Here is a 21,406-nt window from a genome sequence, read left to right on the forward strand (position 1 = left end):
TCCCTTCTCTTTCTATGTAACTCACGCAGTTTCTTATACAGATGACATTGCACTGGGGACCCTTGGGAGGCAGTTGGGCCACCAGTGTATGTATTCGGGTGAGAAGGTTCGAAATTGGAGAACAGAAAGATAACCCTGGTATGCTCTGGTCCTGTAGGAGTCATTCGAGCTTCCAGAAGAACTGGCCCAAAAGAAGAGGGTGGGTGGGATCCCCAAACCGCGCCAGCATTCCGGGGAGGCGGAGGAAGGAGGGCAGGCCCCAAGCCGGAGGGAGGGAGAGAGGCGAGAGGAGGAGTTTTCCGGCTCAGCCCTCTCTGCTTGCCGCGCAGCCCCTCCGTCTGGTCCCTCTCTACCTTCCTCGGGAAGCGCTGCGCTGCAGAGCTGAACCGAGCACCGGCGCGCCATGGGGAGCCCAGCACTGCGGCCCCCGCTGCTGCTGCCTCCGCTGTTGCTGCTGCTGTTGAGAGTCCCGCAGAGCTGCAGCTTCCCAGGTAGGGCGGGAGGCGGGGCAGCCTCCCTGCAGCTGGGCACCGAGAACCCTCGCTCCGGACAGAGGGAGGTGTGGGGGTCGCCCTTTGTTTGCAACGAAATCCATTTTCGCCGCCCCGGGGAGGGGGTGACGCGGGGGCAAGGCTCCTGTCTAGGCACTGGGAAGAGAGAGGACTGTCAGCCCCTTGCCTGGCCCCGAGCGCCTTCTCGGCACCAGGAGCCCGACTACCCTCTGCGTCCGGGGTTCCAGGGGTCCAAGCAAACCCAGGTTGGCAGAGGAGGCTTCTTGGAGAAGTTTGGCCGTGGGCTGCTTTCTCACCACCCAGAGTTTTACCTCCTACAGGGTTGCTCAGGGCCAGGGCCCAGGGGACTGGCAGATTGTCCTCAAAAGAGCCCGTACCCCCTCCCACTCCAGGTCCCAGGCTATCCTTTGAGGATGCAGGCACAGTCACAGTGAAGAGACTGTTGCTGACAGCACAAGCGGGGTCTCTCCCGCTCCCCCCCCATACCCCCTGCTGGGGATTCCGGAGAAAGTCTAGCCTCTGGGAGAGAGGTGCCAGCTGTGAGTGGTGACATGTGGCTTGTGCTAGGTTAGCCCCAGGGAAAGAGGGCTATACACGCGTGGCTCTGCTAGGAAAAGCATCGCTGCCATAGAGGGTGTTGCTTCATGCTGCTGGAGGGCGTGGTCTCTAGCATCTAAGGGAAAACTGGTATTTATTAGGACTCTCCTGGTATTGGCAAAACCTTCGTTGGAGATACATATCCTTTAAAAACCTCCAGGTTATTCCTTCATGAGGAAGTCTTAGGCTAGAAAAGAGGTTCAGGGGAGCAGGGCAACATGGATGCACCCTTGTGTCTGGAATGGAGAATAGATCCACAAGCATACTTTAATTTAGTGTTAATGAGAAAGTGGTTGACGTGGACCATGGGGTGTGCAATCATTTGGCTTTGAGTTCAGCACTGTGACTGTGGGCAGTTTAAATCTGGGGTCTGAGAAAAAAAAAAACCTACTGAGTTCTAGATGAAGGATGGAGGGAGATGGGGGATCCCAGAGAGTGTGCTTGGGAGATGTGGGGATGGCTGCTGGAAATTCTCTGCACATCCCAAAATGAGTGAGTCAAACAAATGTGTGAAGTGATAAACAGGACCATTTGTGTTTTGAACTGACTCTTGCAAGTTTAAACTGTTTGGTAGGAAGTGATTCAGGGCAAAGTGGAAAGGAGACTTTATCTTCAAAGCCAGGCAAGTGTCATTTCCATGGTGTGATAATGTCCCCCACCCCACTACCACCTTTAGCAGGAGTCAGGTTAACATGAACCAGTAGAGGGAAGAAGTCAGTACTGGACAAGGAGCAGCTTTGTGGGGAGCAAGGGGAGAAGTTGAGAAATTTTGCTAGAGGCAGTAGTACTCTGAATTGCTAGGCTTCTTTGAGCTGCCTGTACATCGGGTGGAGCCTTTTTCAGCCAAGGGGGCCCTTCTCTTTTTCCATCTGACTGCCATCCCTCCCTTATCTTGCCCTCCACTCTCTTTTCTCTCAGATTCTACCCTTATATAGTGTAGCTTGCTGCCAGGGCCCAGCCACCCACAGAATCATGGGTTTGCCAGGTTGGGCACTCACCACTTTCTGCTGTTAAGGACCTGCTGGAGGCTACTACCTCCTCCTTGACACCCCCTAGAATGATCCTCACATGCCCTCAGGCTCTGCTCAGACCCCAAATGAGCAGAAGCTGATTGGAGATGCTTTCAAAGCACTCCCCTTGAGTCCTCCTTTGGCTCTTCTCAATGGGGTGTCTCAGGAAATGTGCTCTTCTGGGGCAATTGAATCAAAGGTGGGATTTCACTTCAAGTCAGAAGTTCAGGAAAGCTGGGGAGGGGATATACTCGAGACTAGCAGGATCTGAGGTAAATCATGTCAACTGAGTGTACCCTAAGTGTTGGGTGACAGATTTTGAAGATCATTTCAGAGGCACCCTCTTAGCAAGTAGACATCATGTCTCTGGCAAGAGAGAAGGTAAGAGGCCTGAAGTCAGGAACCTCTGAAAGAGAGAGATGGGGATCTAGGGCCCCATTGGCCTCCTGGTTATATAACCAGCTGAGATTTAATAGCAAATCTGTCAGAGTGAGAGTAAATCCTTCCCATTCCCACTCCTAGAAGGTCTCTGGAGTTCTTCCATCTTCGATTCTGATGCAGCTTTTCTGGCCCTCTGATTTATTCTTTGCAGCCTAGCAAAGACACAGTATCTTTTAAAAGAACACACACCATGAAATTTGTGGAAAGTTCATAGCCAAGTTGTCTGCATTTGATGGTGTTTGCATGCCTATAAGGGTAGGAGTTTCAATTCTGTTCTTAAATGAACTCTTGAAACCTTATTTACATCTGAAATTTTGGAGGATCACTGCACCTCCTTCTATAAACAAGGCTAAAGGTGGAAATGAGCACTATGGCCACTAAGAAAGGCTCCATGAATCTTAACACCTGGGGAAAGCTGGTTAAAGTAGTGTAGTTTGGCCAGTCCTGAAAGCTGAGTGAGGTTTACCAGACCAGACTATATCAGCCAAACCAGTCTTCTGAAATGCCACATTTGGAGATAACTATTAGGAACTGAACACCTGGCTCAGCATATACAATTAAAGTCTCAGGCTAGGCTAGAAATTTCTATTTGGATTTAAAACATGTAATCAGCTGGCAAAATTACTCTGCATTAAAAAGGAGAATGCAGGGGAGAGCAGGGCATTTTCATCTGGCATTTTCTTTACTGATAACACTTTCAGTATAGTATATTGGTATTACTGCTTCTCATTTCAGATTTGTCAGCTCTAAGAAACACCAGATACCATTGTTCAAGCACTATATTCAAACCTTCCTACCTCATCAGTCCACACAATTAAAACAGAACCCCTCTCTTTTTTATTGTTACTCTAACAATCTCACTTTTAGTTTCTGTCATTCTAACTCATTCTGCTTTCTTTGGCTATATTCTGGTCTAAGTACAATTTTACTTTAGTATCATTTTGTCATCACTTTACTTTCTACTCAGAGATGGAAAGCAGAAGCTCTATGTTCTCTCTAAGGTTAACAAGAAAGTTCTAAGCTATTCTCAGGGTACAATATACAATTTGCTTCTACCCCAATTTTACAGTCCTTCTCACCTGTTTTCCTAAAATCTGACCAACATAGATTACCTGTTTTTATACAACTCGAGTGACATTTTGCTACTTCTTGGTATTACTGCTTTCTGCACCTGGACTGCTTTCCCCCAACTACCCATCTGGCCAATTTGGTCACCATCTGTCCAATTTGCTCATCATCCAGTGACACCCCCACTTCAATGAAACTTTGCCTTGATCCCTTGTATGGTAAGTTTCTGCTTTCCTTTGAGCATCCACAGTGCTTCATGTCTCTTGTGGTATTTATCATGCATGCCATACTTTACAATCATTTAAGCACTCCTCTCTAAAGGCATACCTCATAGATATTGCAGGTTCAGTTCCAGACTACTGCAATAAAGAAAGAATCGCAATAAAATGAGTCACACTCTTTTTGCTGGTGGAGGGACTTGCCTTCAATTTGTAAAAAACATATCTGTAAAGCGCAATAAAGTAAAGTGGGATAAAACGAGGTATGCCTGTACTTCTAGATTCTGAGCTCTTGAAAGCAGGGTAATGCTATTTCTTACCCTTCTTTGTATTTCCCATGGTACGTAGCCGAGCACCTTGAGCCAGGTGGATATTTGTGCTTATTGAGTTTAGAGTTCACTGTAGTTCAGATGATGGACCATTGGAAAGAAAAGGAACTGAGAGAAACATATGCGCAGATAGACAGGGCGTTGTGCCACCATGAATCTACATATACAGGGACTATGGATTACTGGCTATAGAGGTTGCATTTAAATCTATGAACACCCTCTGTTGAAGCAATAACCTTCTCTGTTGGGGGCTGTAAGATGAGAGATTGACTGCAGCCACAAGCTGGAGTTTGCATTTATTATTTTTGTTGGCCACTTTGCTATGGCCCCTTCCAAAGCAGTTGAATGGTTTCCTTAGTAAACGCAAATGTGTGCTACATCAATTACCCTTTCAGAGAACACAACTAAAATGGGTAATTGAAAGTGAAGATAGTTTAAACAGAAGAAGGTTTACTTTTGCCAGGCTATAGCATAGTATGGAATTATAGTAGCCAAGCTCTGATTAATTCCCAGATTAAAGATTCACTTCCCAAAACACAGTGCGAATAATAACCTCTCTGAGTTCCAGTTCATAGGGAGTTTCCCAGGCCAGCTCCTTGGTTTTCAATTGTATGATCGCGTGACTCAGCTTTTATGGGCTGTTGTTTCAGGGGTTTTAAGTCTGAATTTTTCTCTTGGATATTTGAATTTAATTTTGAAAAAGAATCAGTTTCTGCCTTCTTCAGTGAAACCTGGGCTCTACCCAGAGACTGACTTTTCAAAGTGGACACTGAATAATGGAGTGCTTGGAATACCAGGATGAAGAACGGAGAGACTTCCTTCCGTCATTAGCTTTCTGTCTTAAGGAGAATAGACATTGAGTTATCTAAGGTGGTAAATGTTATAACATGGATGGGTTGACAGGCCTGGAAGTGCAGAGAGGAGCCACGCAGGGACATTGGCCTGGATGTTAAAGAATGATGCTGATGCCAAAGATAACGGCACTACAGACCCACGGAATGTTGAAGTAGGAGACATGTAGGCTCCTCTAAGAACACTTCAAAATTGGAAACAAAAGTTTTTTTTTAAAATTTAAACATATCTTTATTGTTGAATGTATTACTAATGTTCCTCCTTTTCTCCCTATTGACCCACTCCTCCCTGCTCCCGCCCCACCCCTGCCTTCCCCACACTATTGTCTGTGTTCACTGGTCATGCATATATGCATATAAGTTTTTGGTTTATTTCTTCCCTATCCCCCCCTTCCCTTTGAGGTTTGGTAATCTAGCAACCAATTTGCACTTCTCAATCCCTTCACCTTTTTTACCCATTCCCCCAACTCCACTCTCATTGGGCAACCAACAGAAAGTTCTCTGTATCTATGAGTCTACTTCTGTTCTGCTTATTTGTAGATTCAATTGTTGATAGATATGTATGTATTGCCATTTTTTTTTTGTTTGTATTTTTTATCTTCTATTTCTTCAAGAAGACCCTTCACCATTTCATATAATACTGATTTGTTGGTGATGAACTCCTTTAGCCTTTTCTTGTCTGGGAAACTCTTTATATGGCCACCAATTTTAAATGATAGCTTTGCAGGATATAGTAAATTTGATTGTAGGTTCTTTTCATTGCTTTGAATATTTCTTGCCATTCCCTTTGGGCCTGAAAAGTTTCTTTTGAGAAATCAGCTGACAGTCTTTTAGGTAACTAACTGCTTTTCTCTTGCTGTTTTTAAGATTCTTTCTTTGTTTTTAACCTTTTGCATTTTGATGATGATGTGTCTTGGTGTGGGCCTCTTTGGGTTCATCTTGTTTGGAATTCTGTGCTTCCTGGACTTGTATGTCTGTTTCCCTCACCAAGTTAGGGAAGTTTTCTGTCATTATTTTTTCAAATAGGTTTTCAATTTCTTGCTCTCTCTATTCTCCTTCTGGCACCCCCATGATGAGAATGTTGGTGCACTTGAAGTTGTCCCAGAGACTCCTTACACTATACTCATTTTTAAATTTTTTTTTTCTTTTTGCTGTTCTGATGGATGTTTTTTTGCTTCCTTATATTCCAAATTAATGGTTTGCTTCTTGGCTTTACCTAGTCTACTATTGATTCCCTGTAAATTATTCTTTATTTCAGTTAGTGCCTCTTTCATTTCTGACTGTGCATTCTTAATTTTTTTCAATTTTTTAATTTATTTTTGTTACAGATGTTTCTCCTCCCCCCCCCCAGACACCCTCTTCCCCATCCCACCCTCCCACCCTTCCCCAGCATTGTTGTCTATATCCATTGGTTACACATGCATGCATATAAGTTCTTTGGTTTATCTTATCCATCACCCCACCCCCTCCTCTAAGGTTTGTTAGTCTGAACCATATTCCCTTATATGTCGCTGAGTCTATTTTGTTTATCAGCTTATTTTGTTCATTATATTCCACAAATAAGTGAGATCATGTGGTATTTGTCTTTTTCTGATTGGCTTATTTTGCTTAGCATAATACTCTCCAGGTCCCTCCATGTCATCTCAAAGTATAAGAGATGTCTCTTTCTTGTTAATTTCTTTCTTTAATTTTTATTTTATTTTATTTTATTTTTTTAATTTTTTTTTCATTTTTTTTGTTACAGGTGTTTCTACTTTTTTACCCCATTGACACCCTCCTCCCCATCCCCCCACCGCCCTGTCCCTGGCTTTGTTGTCCATTTCCATTATATCCATTGGTTATGCATACATGCATATAAGTTCTGTGGTTTATCTCTTCCCACCCCCCGACCCCCTCTTCTGAGGGATGTCAGTTTGTGCCCCACTTCCATGTTTCTGGGTCTACCGTATTCCTCAGACGGTTATGTTCATTATATTCCATATATAAGTGAGATAATGTGGTATTTGTCTTTTTCTGCTTGGCTTATTTCACTTAGGATAATACTTTCCAGGTCCCTCCATGTCGTCTCAAAGGATAAGAGATCTTTCTTTCTTACAGCTGCATAGTACTCCATTGTGTATATGTACCACCGCTTTTTTATCCATTTGTGTACTGATGGGCAGTTGGACTGTTTCCAGATCTTAGCTATTGTAAATAGTGCTGCAATGAACATGGGAGTACATATATTTTTCCTGATTGGTGTTTCAGGCTTCTTAGGGTATATTCCTAGAAGCGGAATCAATGGGTCAAATGGAAGATCAATTTTGAATTTTTTGAGGTAACACCATATTGTTTTCCATAGTGGCTGCACCAGTCTGCGTTCCCACCAGCAGTGTACTAGAGTCCCCTTTTCTCCACACCCTCACCAACACTTGTTGTTTGATGATTTGTTGATGGCGGCCATTCTGACAGGTGTGAGGTGATACCTCATTATTGTTTTAATTTCCATCTCTCTGATGATTAGTGATGTTGAGCATTTCTTCATATGTCTCTTGGCCATTTGTATATCTTATTTGGAAAGGTGTCTATTCAGCTCCTCTGCCCATTTTTTAATTGGGTTGTCTTCCTTTTGTTTAGTTATATGAGCACTCTATATATATTGGAAATTAACCCCTTATCTGATACATCATTGGCAATGATGTTCTCACATACAGTGGGTTGCCTTTCCATTTTGATGATTGCTTCTTTTGCTGTGCAGAAGCTTTTGAGTTTAATGTAGTCCCATGTGTTCATTTTTTCTTTTGTTTCTGGTGCCTTAGGTGATATATCTTTGCATGTAGCTGTCCAATTTTCCCAACACCATTTATTAAAGAGGCTGTCTTTACTCCACTGTGTGCTCTTGCCAGCTTTGTCAAATACTAATTGAGCATATTGCCTTGGGTCCATTTCTGGGTTGTCAGTTCTGTTCCACTGGTCTGTTCTTGTGCCAGTGCCAGGCGTTTTGATTACAGTTGCTTTGTAGTAAAACCTGATATTTGGTATTGTGATCCCACCTACTTTGTCCTTTTTTTCAAAATTGCTGTGGCTATTCGGGGACTTTGTTGGTTCCATATGAACTTTTGAAGTATTTGTTCTAGTTCTGTGAAATATGTTGTTGGTGTTTTGATGGCGATTGCATTGAGTCTATAGATTGCTTTGGGTAGTATGAACATTTTAATGATGTTAATTCTTCCAATCCATGAACAAGGTATGTGCTTTCACTTTTTTATATCTTCCTCTATTTCTTTTTTCAATGTCCTGTAGTTTTCTGCAAATAGGTCCTTTACTTCTTTGGTTAAGTTTATTCCTAGGTATCTTAATTTTTATGCCACGATGGTAAATGGGATTGTTTTTTCTGTTTCTCTTTCTGTGCGTTCATCATTGGTGTATATGAATGCCGTCGATTTCTTGACGTTAATTTTGTATCCTGCTACTGTGCCAAATTCATTTATTAACTCTAGTATATTTTTTATGGAGTCTTTAGGGTTTTCTATGCATAATATCATGTCATCTGCAAATAATGACAGTTTCACTTCCTCCTTTCCAGTTTGGATTCCTTCTATTTTTTCCTTATGTCTGATTGTTGTGGCTAAGAGTTCCAGTACTATGTTAAATAAGAGTGGTGAAAGTGGACATCCCTGTCTTGTTCCTGTTCTTAATGGAAATGTTTTTAGTTTCTGCCCATTGAGTATGATGTTAGCTGTAGGTCTTTCATATATGGCCTTTATTATGTCGAGATATGATCCCTCTATTCCCACATTGTTTAGCGTTTTTATCAGAAATAGATGCTGTATTTTGTCAAATGCTTTTCCAGCGTCTATTGATATGATCATGTGGTTTTTATTCTTCATTTTGTTTATGTGGTGTATGTGGTGTATCACATTTACTGATTTGCGAATATTGTACCAGCCTTGCATCCCTGGAATGATTCTCACTAGGTCATGGTGAATAATTTTTTTGATGTATTGCTGGATCCGATTGGCTAGTATTTTGTTCAGGATTTTGGCATCTATGTTCATTAGGGATATTGGCCTGTAGTTTTCTTTTTTTTTTTTGTAGCATCTTTTTCTGGTTTTGGAATTAGTAAGATGCTGGCCTCATAAAATGAGTTTGGAAGTCTTCTTTCTTCTTGAATTTTTTGAAATAGTTTGAGGAGAAAGGGTATTAGTTCTTTTCTGAATGTTCGGTAAAACTCCCCCGTGAAGCCATCTGGGCCTGGGATTTTGTTTGCTGGGAGAGTCTTGATTACCTCTTCAATTTTCTTAGTTGTTATTGGTCTGTTCAAGTTTTTATCTCTTCCAGGTCCAGTTTTGGGAGACGGTGTGTTTCTAGAAATTTGTCCATTTCACTTAGATTGTCGAATTTGTTACCATATAGTTGTTCATAGTAGTGTTAACGATCTTTTGTATTTATGTGGTGTCGGTTGTTACTTCTCTTTTATTTCTGTTTTGTGTATTTGGGTTCTCTCTCTTTGTTTCTTGGTGAGTCTAGCTAAGGTTCCATCAATCTTGTTTATCTTTTCGAAAAATCAGCTCTTTGTTTCATTGATCTTTTGAATTGTTTTTTTGGTCTCCATGTCATTTATTTCTGCTCTGATCTTTACTATTTCCTTCCTTCAACTTGCTCTGGGGCTTTCTTATTGTTTGCTTTCTAATTCTTTAAATTGTGTGGTAGACAGTCAATTAGAAATTTTTCTTGTTTCTTCAGGTAGGCCTGTAGTGCTATGAACTTCCCTCTCAGAACTGCTTTTGCTGCATCCCATAGATTTTGTGTTGTTGTGTGTTCATTTTCATTGGTTTCCAGGAAGTTTTTAATTTCTTCCTTGATTTCCTCGGTAACCCATTCATTGTTTAATAACATGATATTGAGCCTTCATGTGTTCAAATATCTTTGCTTGGTCTTGTTGCAATTGATTTCTAGTTTCATGACATTGTGATCTGAGATGTTTGATATGATTTCAGTCTTCTTGAACTTGTAGAGATTTAGTTTGTGTCCTATTATGTGGTCTATCTTTGAGAATGTCTCATGTACACTTGAGAAGAATGTGAATTCTGTAGTTTTGGGGTGTAATTCTCTGTAGATATCTATTAAATCCATTTGTTTTAGTGCTGCATTTAGAGTCTCTGTTTCCTTGCTATTTTTTTTTTTTTGCCTAGAGGATCTATCCAGTGCTGTCAACAGGGTGTTGAAGTCCCCTGCTGTGATTGTATTGCTGTCGATTTCTCCTTGGAAGTCCTCCAGAAGATTTTTAATATATGTTGGTGCTTCTATATTGGTGCATATATGTTTATCAAGGTTATATCTTCCTGTTGATAGATCCTTTTAATATTATGTAGTGACCTTCTTTGTCTCTAGTTATGGCCTTCATTTTGAAATGTATTTTATCATATATGAGTAATGCTACCCCAGCTTTTTTTTTTTTTTCCTTTCCATTTGCTTGGAAGATTTTTTTCCATCCCTTCACTTTCAACCTATGTGAGTCTTTTGTTGTGAGGTGGGTCTCTTGTAAACAACATATAGATGAGTCATGCTTTCTTATCCAATCAGCTATTCTGTGTCTTTTTTTTTTTTTATCCTCACCCGAGGACATTTTTCCATTTTTTGTTCAGGTAGAGTGGGGGGGAGAGAGAGGAACAGAGAGAGAGAGAAACATCGATGTGAAAGAGACACATCGAGTGGCTGCCACCCGCACAACCGAGCAGGGCCGGAGAGAAACTGCAACCGAGATACGTGCCCTTAGCGGGAACCGAACCCGGGTCTCTCAGGACCGCAGGCCGACGCTCTTACCGCTGAGCCAAACCGGCCAGGGCTCTGTGTCTTTTTATTGGAGCATTCAGTCCATTTACATTTAAGGTGATTATTGATATGTACTTATTTATTGCCATTTTTGCTTAGTTTGGTTCTATTTTTCTTCCTATTTCTTCTACTAATTACAGTAGTCCTTTTAACATTTCTTGCAGTGCTGGTTTGGTGCTAATGTATTCCCTCAGCCTTTTTTTGTCTGGGAAGCTCTTTATTTAACCTTCTATTTTGAATGATAGCCTTGCTGGGTAGAGTAGTCTTGGATTCAGATCCTTGTTTTTCATGACCTTGATTACTTCATGCCATTCCCTTCTGGCCTGTAGTGTTTCTTGTGAGAAGTCAGTTGAGAGCCTTCTGGGGTTCCCTTTGTAGGTAACCTGTTGCTTATCTCTTGCTGCTTTTAAGATTCTCTCTTTGTCTTGAATTTTTGGCATTTTAATTACTATGTGTCTTGGTGTGGGCCTGTTTGGGTTCTCCTTACTTGGGCTCTCTGTGCTTCTTGAACTTGAATGCCTTCTTCCTTCACCAAATGAGGGAAGTTTTCTGTCACTATTTCTTCAAATATATCTCTAACCCTTGCTCATTTTCTTGTTCTTCGGGGACTCCTATGATGCAAATATCATTACATTTCCAGTTGTCCCACAGTTCTCTTAAGCTGTCTTCCTGTTTTTTAATCATTTTTTTCCTTTTGGTTTTCTGATTGTTTGATTTTTTCCACCCTGTCTTCTAATTCACTGATCCAGTCCTCAGCTTCCTGTACTCTGCTGTTTAGACCTTCCAATGTGTTCTTTATTTCTGATATGTCATTTTTGATCTCTTCTTGGTGGTTTTTAATTTCCAATTGGTTGATTTTCATCATCTCTATGTCCTTACTCATGCTGTTGTGCTTCCTCAAGATCATGGTTCTGAATTCTAGCTCTGTTAACTTCCCTGACTGCTCCACATTAATCTCATTTTCTGTGGAGGTCTCTTGTTCTTTCATTTGGCTTCTGTTTCTGTGTTTCACCATTTTGGCTATCACAGTGGGCTTTGGAGCCTGCCCAGTTTTCCCTGAGGTGTTGGTGTCTGCTGTTTGTGGCTCCCTCTCCTGAGTTTAGATGAGCGAGGGAGAACCCACATTAAACACCATTTTCAAGTCTTACTTTCCTGGTTAAAGTTACTAGCCCAGGAAAGGTACTGTTATCCTGTAGCTTTTTGCCTGGAGGCTAGCAGTCAAGGTTATTTGAAGAGTTTGGGGTTGTCAGTTGATTGAAAAACTCCCTCAGGTGCTCACCATAAGGGGATTTCCCAGGGATTGGGCAGATGCTGGTTATTAATGAGCCTCAATTAGCATTTCAGTGGCCCACAGGGTTGGGTTGGATCTCTGAGGGAGTGGCTGCTGCCTCTCCCCAGAGCCCTGGGAAGGAGCAATATGGCTACCGTTCTGCATGGCAGCAACTCAGCAAAAGCTCTGAATGCCCTCCAAATCCTGAGTGTCCCCACACAGTTCCAGTCCAGTCTGTCCTCCCTCTGCCAGAGCCCTAAGAGAGTGGCTGTGGCTTTTTTAACCTCTGTCCCGGTTCTGTGCTGTGGAGCCGCTTGGGACTTTAACCCGAGGGTGCTGGTCCCAAATAAAGCTGCTACCAAGCTGCCGACCATGGGCTCCCAGCCCCAGTCTCGCGCCTTCGCAATCCTACCAGGATTGAGTCAGTTTCCCTGGTTATATGGTCCTTGCAAGCTGCTTTTCTGTTGCTTTTTCCCGTCAATTTGTCTGTGTTATAGTTGTAATTCCAGTTTGGTTCTGGGAGACGGTCTGTGTAGCATCTGTTCACTCTGCCGCCATTTTGGATCTCCAGATCTCTCTTTCTTAAAGCTGCATAATGTGCCATTGAATATATGTACCACAGCTTTTTTATCCACTCATCTATATTTCTGACTGGTCCTTTTTTATGCTCTTTAGGCCCTCACTGAGTTCATTGAGCATCCTTATAAGCACTGTTTTGAACTCTGCATCTGTTAGATTGCTTATCTCCATTTTGTTTAGTTCTTTTCCTGGAGTTTTGTTCTGTTCTTTCATTTGTGACATGTTTATTTGCCTCCTCATTTTGGCTGCCTCCCTGTGTTTGTTTCTATGTATTAGGTAGAGTTGCTATGTCTACTAGGCTTCCTAGGGTGGCCTATCGTAGTAGGTGTTCTGTAGGGTCCAGTAGCACAGCCTCCCTGGTCACCTAGGTGGACCCTCAAAGGTGCACCTTTGTGTGGACTGTATACCCTTCTATTGTAATTGAGTCTTGATTACTGTTGGCATGTCAATGGGAGGTATTTACTCAGGCTGATCAGCTCCAAGGACTAGCTTTGCCCACTGACCACTGACCTCTGACTACCTTGGAAGACCAGCTGTGCAGGGGCCCACCACAGACAGCAAGACTTACTTCAGCAGGGCTCTGGTACCCACTGAGTCCACACTTTGAGTGTGTTGCTTGTGGATGTGGTTGGGTGGTGGTGCTTTGACGTAGTCTAAAGCTGTCCACTGGGTGTGCTGGCTCTGGGGTAAGGTCAGCCACTGCCTGTGTTCTACCCAGGGCCACCAGGCATAAGCTACAAAGCAATCTGCAGATGGCTTCTTCTTGTGCTGGGCTTGGAGGTGCCCAGGCAAAGCCAAGTTGAGAACAAAGGCTAGCTGCTCCTAGTGCTGGGCCTGGGGCCACTTAGTGAGAGGTATGGGGCTTGCTGAGGCCAGATGCTGCTTTTTTTGGGAGAATTTAGGAAAATCTGAAATGGAAGCCAAGACAGGCCATTTTTATGATAAAGCCATTGGAAACAGCTTGGGTGGGCCTGAAAGTTGATTGGGGCAGGGCCTCAGGGAATCACCAGGGTGGGGCAAACAGTATGAGCCAGGTTGCTGAAGTCCCAGATATGGAGGCTGTCTGCCTGCCCCCTGGGGGAAGGGCTCACCAAAGGAACAAAGACCTCCTCCAGCACATCTGTCTGGAAGCAAGCTGCCTCTCCAGCTCTTGCCCCAATGCCAAACAACTCAGTTCTTCCTGGTATGTCTCTGGTGCCTTTCAAGCTGCTTCCCCCACACTGGAGCCTGGAGGGAGTGGGTCCATGTAAGTCCATGGGTGGGTTCTTTAAGAGGAACTGCCTGTGGCTCCAGAAGCCTCAGCCTCCCTGAGCCTCAATTTTTTTCTAGTTTTTACAGCTAAAAGATATGGGGACTTCTCTTCCTAGCACTGGAACCCTGAGCTGCGGGGCCTGGTGTAGGACCAGGACCCCTTGCTCCTCAGGGAGGACCTTTACAACTCAGGTAGCCCTCCTGATTTTTATCCTCCACACATGAGTGTGGGACCAGCCAGTCTGTACCTCCGCCCCTTCTACCAGTCTCCACGTGGTTTCTTTAATTTTGTAGTTGTAGGACTTCCATTCAGCTGGATTTCAGGTGGCTCTGAATGATGATTGTTCTATAGTTTAGTTGTAATTTTGATGTGGTTGTGGGAGGAGGTGATACCGTGTTTACTTATGCTGCCATCTTGACTGTACTAGAGATGAACTTTGGAAACAAAAGTCTTTATGGGTGTTCTTTTTCTGAAGAGAAGACCCTATCCTGATTCAAAGCCACTGCCCACAAGATCATCTTCGTGAATTCTATGAGAGAATGTACATTTAATGGGCATAAAAATCAATATACAAAGTAAGATGAGCCCGGCTGGTGTAGCTCAGTGGTTGAGCATTGACCCATGCACCAAGACATCGCTGGTTGGATTTCTGGTCAGGGAATATGCCCAGGTTGTGGGCCAAATCCCTAGTGGGGAGCATGCAGGAGGTAGCCAATCGATGTTCTCTCTCATCGATGTTTCTATCTCTCTCTCCCTCTTCCTTCCTCTCTCTCTAAGATCAATAAAGAAAAAAATTAAAAACAAAACAACAACAACAATAAAAAAACAAAGTATGATGCAGTTTCCAGAATAGGGAAAATTTGATTGAAACAGTGAGCAGGTAGCCTCTTGAGTTATAACCAGTGGTACAATTTCCTGTTCTCATTTAAAAAACAACAGCACACAAACCAGACATAATCATAGATTGGAATTGCATTCAGGCCTGGGCTGGCAACTGGTTTTGCCCCCTACTTAACACAGTATATTAGACCTTGTAGAGGATATTTAGTCAATACTTGTGAATTGATTGCTTGAAGTAAATGTGATAAGGAATCAACACATTATATTTCAAATATCCCTGCAGCATTTAATCAGAAATTCCAATAGGATAACTCCCAAAGAAAAAGGAATGCATTATAGTAAAATGTCAGGAAATTTGCAGTACCCTGAACAAAAGATCCATCTGAGCAGGCAAAAATTCAGGGCATACAAATGTCTATCAGTAGATGAATGGATAAAAAGCTGTGGTACATATACACAATGGAGTACTACGCAGCTATAAGAAAGAAAGATCTCTTATCCTTTGAGACGACATGGTGGGACCTGGAAAGTGTCATCCTAAGCGAAACAAGCCAAACAGAGAAAGACAAGTATCATATGATCTCACTTCTTTGTGGAATATAATGAGCATAACAGTCTGAGCAATGGGGTAGTCCCAGAGACATGGAAGTGGGGTACAGACTGACAATCCCCAGAAGAGGGGGTGGTGGGGGAGAGATAAACCACAGAACTTATATGCATATATGCATGAACAATGGACATGGACAACAAAGCTGGGGACAGGGTGGGGAGGGAGCGGGAGGGGGGAATCAGTGGGGGAAAAAGGAGAAACATCTGTACCAAAAATAAATAAATTAATAAAATAAAAAAAATTCAGGGCATACCTAATTGCTGAGGCTCTTGGATTTTCTGTCACCCAGGACACTATTCTAGGAGACTTAAGAGACTCCAGGGAGTTCCAAGGGCAGCGTTTTCAGATAAAGATTTAAGGATAAAGCTTGTACAAGAGAAAAGCCATTGGTAGCATTGCTAAGCTCCCAAGTTTTCCAGATGATAATTGGTTGCACCTGGATCTTATGGTTGCGTGGTGCTCTGGCCTCAGAAACCTCTGGATCACTCATTCTCGCACTGAATGATTCACTCACCCATAATCCTTAGCTCATACTGGATGCCTCTTTATGTATTGTTCTCCAGGGAGACAATAAACGGGTTTGGACATAATAGCTTGGATTCTCCCAGAGGTTTAGGGTTGTAAATTGAGCATATTGGGTTTAAACTATTTTTATGAGTAATAGTCAGATAGATCCAAACATAGAATTTGGGAGAGGACTTTCTGCCTTAGCCTTGAAATATTGCCGCGCTTTTCTTCTTCTCTGTTGTTACAATGACCTGCACTGTGATGGCTCACATGCATCAGTAACTTGTTTCCCCCTGCTGCCACTGGCTGTTTGCAGTGTCTGTCCAGTTGTGCTTTTTGAACATCTATCTCTTCAATGCTGATTGCACTCTAGGACCCTTGGACAGAGGACTCTGGCCTGCCACTTCCTGTGTGGGTGGCTGAGCTGAATGACCCTGCCAGTTTGAGGATCCAAGAATGTTCAAAATCACTGGTTAAATTAAGGCCACATAGTGAGAACTGAGCCAAGGTTTGGCAGGCTCATTGTGGAGTGGTGAGGAAGTGTTGGTGTGGCCCACCTTCTGAGACTCTGCCCTCTGTGGCCATCTGTGTAGGAACTCTGACTTGTTGCCACTGACTCAGCATTTGTCAGACAAAGGCTCCAATTCCTTTAAATACCCAATGTTGAAATTCTCTTTCCACTTAGATTTTAATTCAGCTTTCTAAGTGGTGGAATCGTATCGTTTCACCATTAGCTACTCATGGATCTGATTCCCCTGGCCATGTGAGTAGGTACTAGAGTCTTGTTTATTTTGTGTCCTCATGGCCTAGCAGGGACCTGACTCTTAGAAGGCTCTCAGAGGATCTGTGAAATGAAATCTGCTGGGGAGAACATCTCTGGCTAGTCCTCACCTGCTGGGTGGGTCTCTCAGGCTGTATGTAATTTCCCATAGGCATTTCTCACCCATATCCAGGCTCCTCTGCATGGGCCACCTAATTCATGGGACTGTGGAACTTCAGACTGGGAGGTGTACCTGAAATGTAACACCTTGCTTCTTAGTGATGACCTTCTGAGGCTCAGCCAGTTGAAGGAATTTCTCTGAGGTCACACAGGGAATTAGAAGATCTGGGTTTAGAACTCAGTCTGGTGACTCCAGAATTTCCTTTACTCTTACCACAGGCAAGTATTGAACTCAACTTTTGAGTGGCCACCACATGTTAGGCAACATGATGGGCAGCAAGAATAAGCAGGCGAGAATTAATCATACTGCTTGTACTCACTGAACCCCTGTCCAGGGTGTATTTCAGCATGGTTGTTCATATCAACACTTGGCTGAAATCTCAGTGTCGCAACCTGGGGCTGCTTGGATATTCCTCAAGGGTTCAGAGAAGTTGCTGTCCCATTGCCAGCTCTTGCTTCTTTTTGTTGAGGTCCCAAATGCTTCTTCCCTATGCAACTTGTTTTGAGTTCCCTAACTGATATGTGATAACATTTTTAGCAGCTTTATAGAGATATCATTCACATATCATACAACACTCATTTAAACCAATTCAGTGATTTTTTTTTTTTTAGTATATTCAGAGTTGTATATCTATGACCGCAATTTTAGAGCATTTTCATCACCATCAAAAGAAATCCCACAGCCCTTCTCCCTCACTCCCTACTCCTCCACAGCCCTAGGCAACTACTCTTTTATTTCTATCTCAATTGATTTGCCTATTTTTAACATTGCATATAAATGAATCATACAATATTTGTTCTTTTCTATTTGGCTTCTTTCACTTAGCATAATGTTTTCAAGATTCATGTTGTAGTAGGTATCAGTACTTGATTCTTTTTTGTGGTCAAATTATATTCCATTATATGGATAGACCATATTTTATCTATTCATTCATCAACTGATGGACATTTGAGTTGTTTACACTGTTTGGTTACATGAATAATGCTGCACTGAATATTTATGTACAAGTTTCTGTGTGAACATATATTTTAATTTCTCTTGGATATATACCTAGGAGTGGAATTGCTACATCATATGTTGACTCTATGTTTAACCATTTGAGGAATTGCCAGACTGTTTGCCAAAATGACTGCACCATTTTACATTCCTACCAGCAGTTTATGATGGTTCCAATTTCTCTCCATCCTCCCCAACTCTTGATATTAACTCTCATTTTGATTAAGTGATGTCATTTTATCACAGCTTATTAACAGCTTCCACTCAAGGGTTGAGTGAGAAAACAGTGTCTCTTCTGGCAACTGTGGTGGGATACTGGCAAGAGTCACCTAAGTATGCCTGCCACTCTCTCATTGCTGGTCACAGTGCCATTGCTAGTTCATAAGGCACCTTGGGAGAATTACGCAAAGATACTGTCTGGGCACATATAAATTTGTGTGCACAGGGCTTGGTCAGGAGACAGACTTCAGGTAATTAGGAAAAGGATAGAGGCATGCCTTGAACTCCACACTTAAAGAGTGGAGGCAGGATGCTTTGACACTCTGCTTGCTCTTTTGGTGGGAATGATGGTGGGTGCTGTGGTATAGAGAACTTCCTGAACAACCGTATATGCACCAGTCCTGGATGTCAGTAGCCCCAAGTGGAATAGAGCTGTGGACCCCATAGCTTGTGACTATTTAAAAGGAGAACAAATAAAAACTTGTGCTTGCATGCCAGCATCCTTGCATGCTTGAATCCTTGGATCACCTGGGAGCAAGTCAGAAATGCAGAAGCTCAGGCCTCACCTAAGACCTAACAAATCAGCATGTGCATTTCAACAAGATCCCTCCAGTGATTCTTACACACAGTGAAGTTTGTGAAGTACTGGTCTGATGAACGAGTTCAGCCATTTGCCAAGACAGGATGGCTTGCCTGTTTATAACTTCTACACAATAGCTCTCTTCCCCTCCTTTCTCCCTTTTCCTCTTGGCTTTGCTTTCATCACTGCATCCTCTAGACTTCCTTTCCTGTCTCCGACATTCCTGAGATAAGCATGTACAGCCTTTAGGTTCCTACTCCCTCTTCTAATTAAAAAACAAACCCAACCCTTAGAGGGCCCCTTACTTCATCTCTTGATAAGTCCTTCTGCCAGGAGTGCAGCTCCTGCCTGGCCTAACCTCCAGCAGCAGCCAAGCACATCTTTAGTGGTTGATAACAGGGTCCTTGCATGGCTTTGCCCTGCATCTTAGAAAAATTTTCAACTCTTAAGAAATCCACACTAGTATGATTAGAACTGCTCTTGCCTCTCTAACAAGACCTAGTCCTGAGGCTGAGAATCACTGGAACAGACCAACCCTTAAAGACACAAAATGCCACTGGGGTTAGGGAGGAGGCAACACCTTGGAGGATGGGTGAGAAAGACACCAGTGGGGAAGTCAGGAGAGCATACCCTTCACATTAAATTCTCCCCTTCCCCCCAAGCCCCATGAATGGGGCAAGTCAAGAACATTGAACTGTTAACAGCACTAAAGGGGGCCTCTCACCTTTTCAGGGAGTTCAGGAGTAAGTAGTTCCCAAGCCAGTAATGGTATTTGAGCAGGCTAGATTTGGATAACCTGGAGAGCCTAATGAAATGAGGATTCCCTGACCCCCACCTCTGTGTATTCTTTTTGGAAGATCTGAGATTGGGACCAGTCACCTAAGGCAGGGGTCTGCAAACTGAGTCCAGGAAGGCCAAATATGACCCATTGCCTGATTTTATATGACCAGTGAGCTAAGAATTGTTTTTAAATTTTATAATGGTTGAAAAATAAAAAGGAGAATACTCTTTCATGATGCATGAAATTTTCTTGAAATTCAAATGCCAGTGTCATTGACACAGCCATACTCATTTAGTTGAGTATTGTCTATGGCTACTGGGGGATAACAATGGCAGAGTTGAGTAGCTGCAACAAAGACTGCATGACTTGAAAGTATGGTCTGTAAGCTGAAAGTATTTATCTGGCTCTTTATAGAAAGGTTTGCCAACCCCTAAACTAGGGCCTTGCTACTCATAGTATAGACAGGAAACCAACCTAGGAGCTTTATAGAATTGTGGAATCTTGAAACTTATCTCAGACTTAAGAAATCAGTCTATCTTTTAAAAAAGGTCATAGGTGTTTGGGGGTACTTCTCCTTCACCATGAGGCTTGGCTCAGCATTTATCTTGGCTTTCGCCAGGAGTCTTTAAAGATGCCTCATCCATCATGCTGTAACTAGCATCATACACAATATTGTTAATTTATCTTACAGCTAAGTGGGTGACTTGTTTTTTGTGTTTGAGGCCTGGTATCTCCTGATACCTTAAACCCCCTAGAAACTAGGGCTCTATTTTATTCTTGCGAATTATTGGCCAAGGGCTGGTCCAGTTTTGGTCCTAAGCCAAAACTGGAGGTAGACTGGCCTTTGCTACCTGCTGACAGACTTCCTTGATGCTGCCTGATTTGTAGGCAGCAAGCTCAGGTCTCTCCAGATCTGCTGCCTTGCCAGGATCATGCTAGGTCGTGTGGCCCACAGCCCACCACTACCCTTACCCCAGATTGCTGCTGAGGGCTTGACTTGGACATGTCTTTCACAGGTAGCTGTTCCTTCAGGAGCCTGTAATCTTGCTGCTGGTCAGGAACATCCCTAGTAGAACATTTACAAAAGTGGCTTCCTTGAAGCACTGTTTCCCAGAGAGGTTCACAGATGTTCTATGGGCAGCAGAATGCATCGTAAATAAGTTGAGAAATGCTGGTATAACTAGGTTTCTTGATTGTAGGACTTCTCAGGGTCATCGATATTCTACTGTACCTTGTTACCCTCTGGGAGAGGACAGGGAGAAATAGTGAGGACCACAGACTCTCAAAGTATGGTCCCCAGACCAGCAGCACCACATGGGAACTTATTAGATATGTAAATTATTGGGTCTCACCCTAGAGCACTGAATCTGGGTATGAGGGAAGGTGGCCCAGCAATGTGTTTTAACAATCCCTCCAAATAATTTTAGTGCACGCTCAAATGTGAGAACCACTGGTGTGAACATTTCCAAATTTTCTCAGAACGTCTCATTAGACTAGTATTTCCCTTTAAAAAAAAAAAAAAAAAAAAAAAAAAAAAAACAACAACAACAAAAAAAACGTTTTTATTGATTTTTTTAGAGAGAGAGAGAGAAATATTGACATGAGAGAGAAAATACTGGGATCAAGCCTGCACCCAGGGCATGCGCGCTGACCAGGAATCAAACTGGAACCTCTCAGTCCGTGGGACAGTGCTCAATCTACTGAGCCACACTGCCTGGACCCATTTGTTGTTTTTAAAAGAAACTGTGCTTTGGGTTTCAGGACAAGACATTTGGGAAGATGACATTAGATTTCCTGAAGCACTGGTGGCAGTGACCATTGCAGGCTTATGGGGGTGGGGTGGGGGGAAGAAAAATATTATAAACAAACTTTGGGTAGCATCATTTGCTCCACATCTGTCCTGCTAAAGGTTGTGGGCACACTTGGTTAGAAGTTTCCTGCAGTTGAAAGCCACCACATGTATTCTTTATAATGTGTTTTTGTGTATTAAC

At 42.8% G+C, this 21,406-nt stretch overlaps 1 protein-coding gene across 4 annotated transcripts in view; it reads left to right on the top strand.

Moving 5' to 3' along the window:
* The first annotated feature begins 324 nt into the window (after positions 1-324).
* The window catches only part of SRPX (sushi repeat containing protein X-linked), a 117,260-nt gene continuing 96,178 nt past the window's right edge, over positions 325-21,406 (top strand). For 3 of the 4 annotated variants that reach the window (XM_036271017.1, XM_036271016.1, XM_036271015.1), the window contains exon 1: positions 328-491. In XM_036271017.1, coding sequence (XP_036126910.1) covers positions 404-491 — 88 coding nt within the window. In that variant the 5' untranslated portion in view covers positions 328-403. Of the gene's footprint in view, positions 492-21,406 lie in introns of all 4 variants that reach the window. The other variant, XM_036271014.1, reaches the window with a different exon arrangement.

This window comes from Molossus molossus, unplaced genomic scaffold (assembly GCF_014108415.1).
Source record: "Molossus molossus isolate mMolMol1 unplaced genomic scaffold, mMolMol1.p scaffold_m16_p_2, whole genome shotgun sequence".
NCBI classification, from domain to species: domain Eukaryota; kingdom Metazoa; phylum Chordata; class Mammalia; order Chiroptera; family Molossidae; genus Molossus; species Molossus molossus.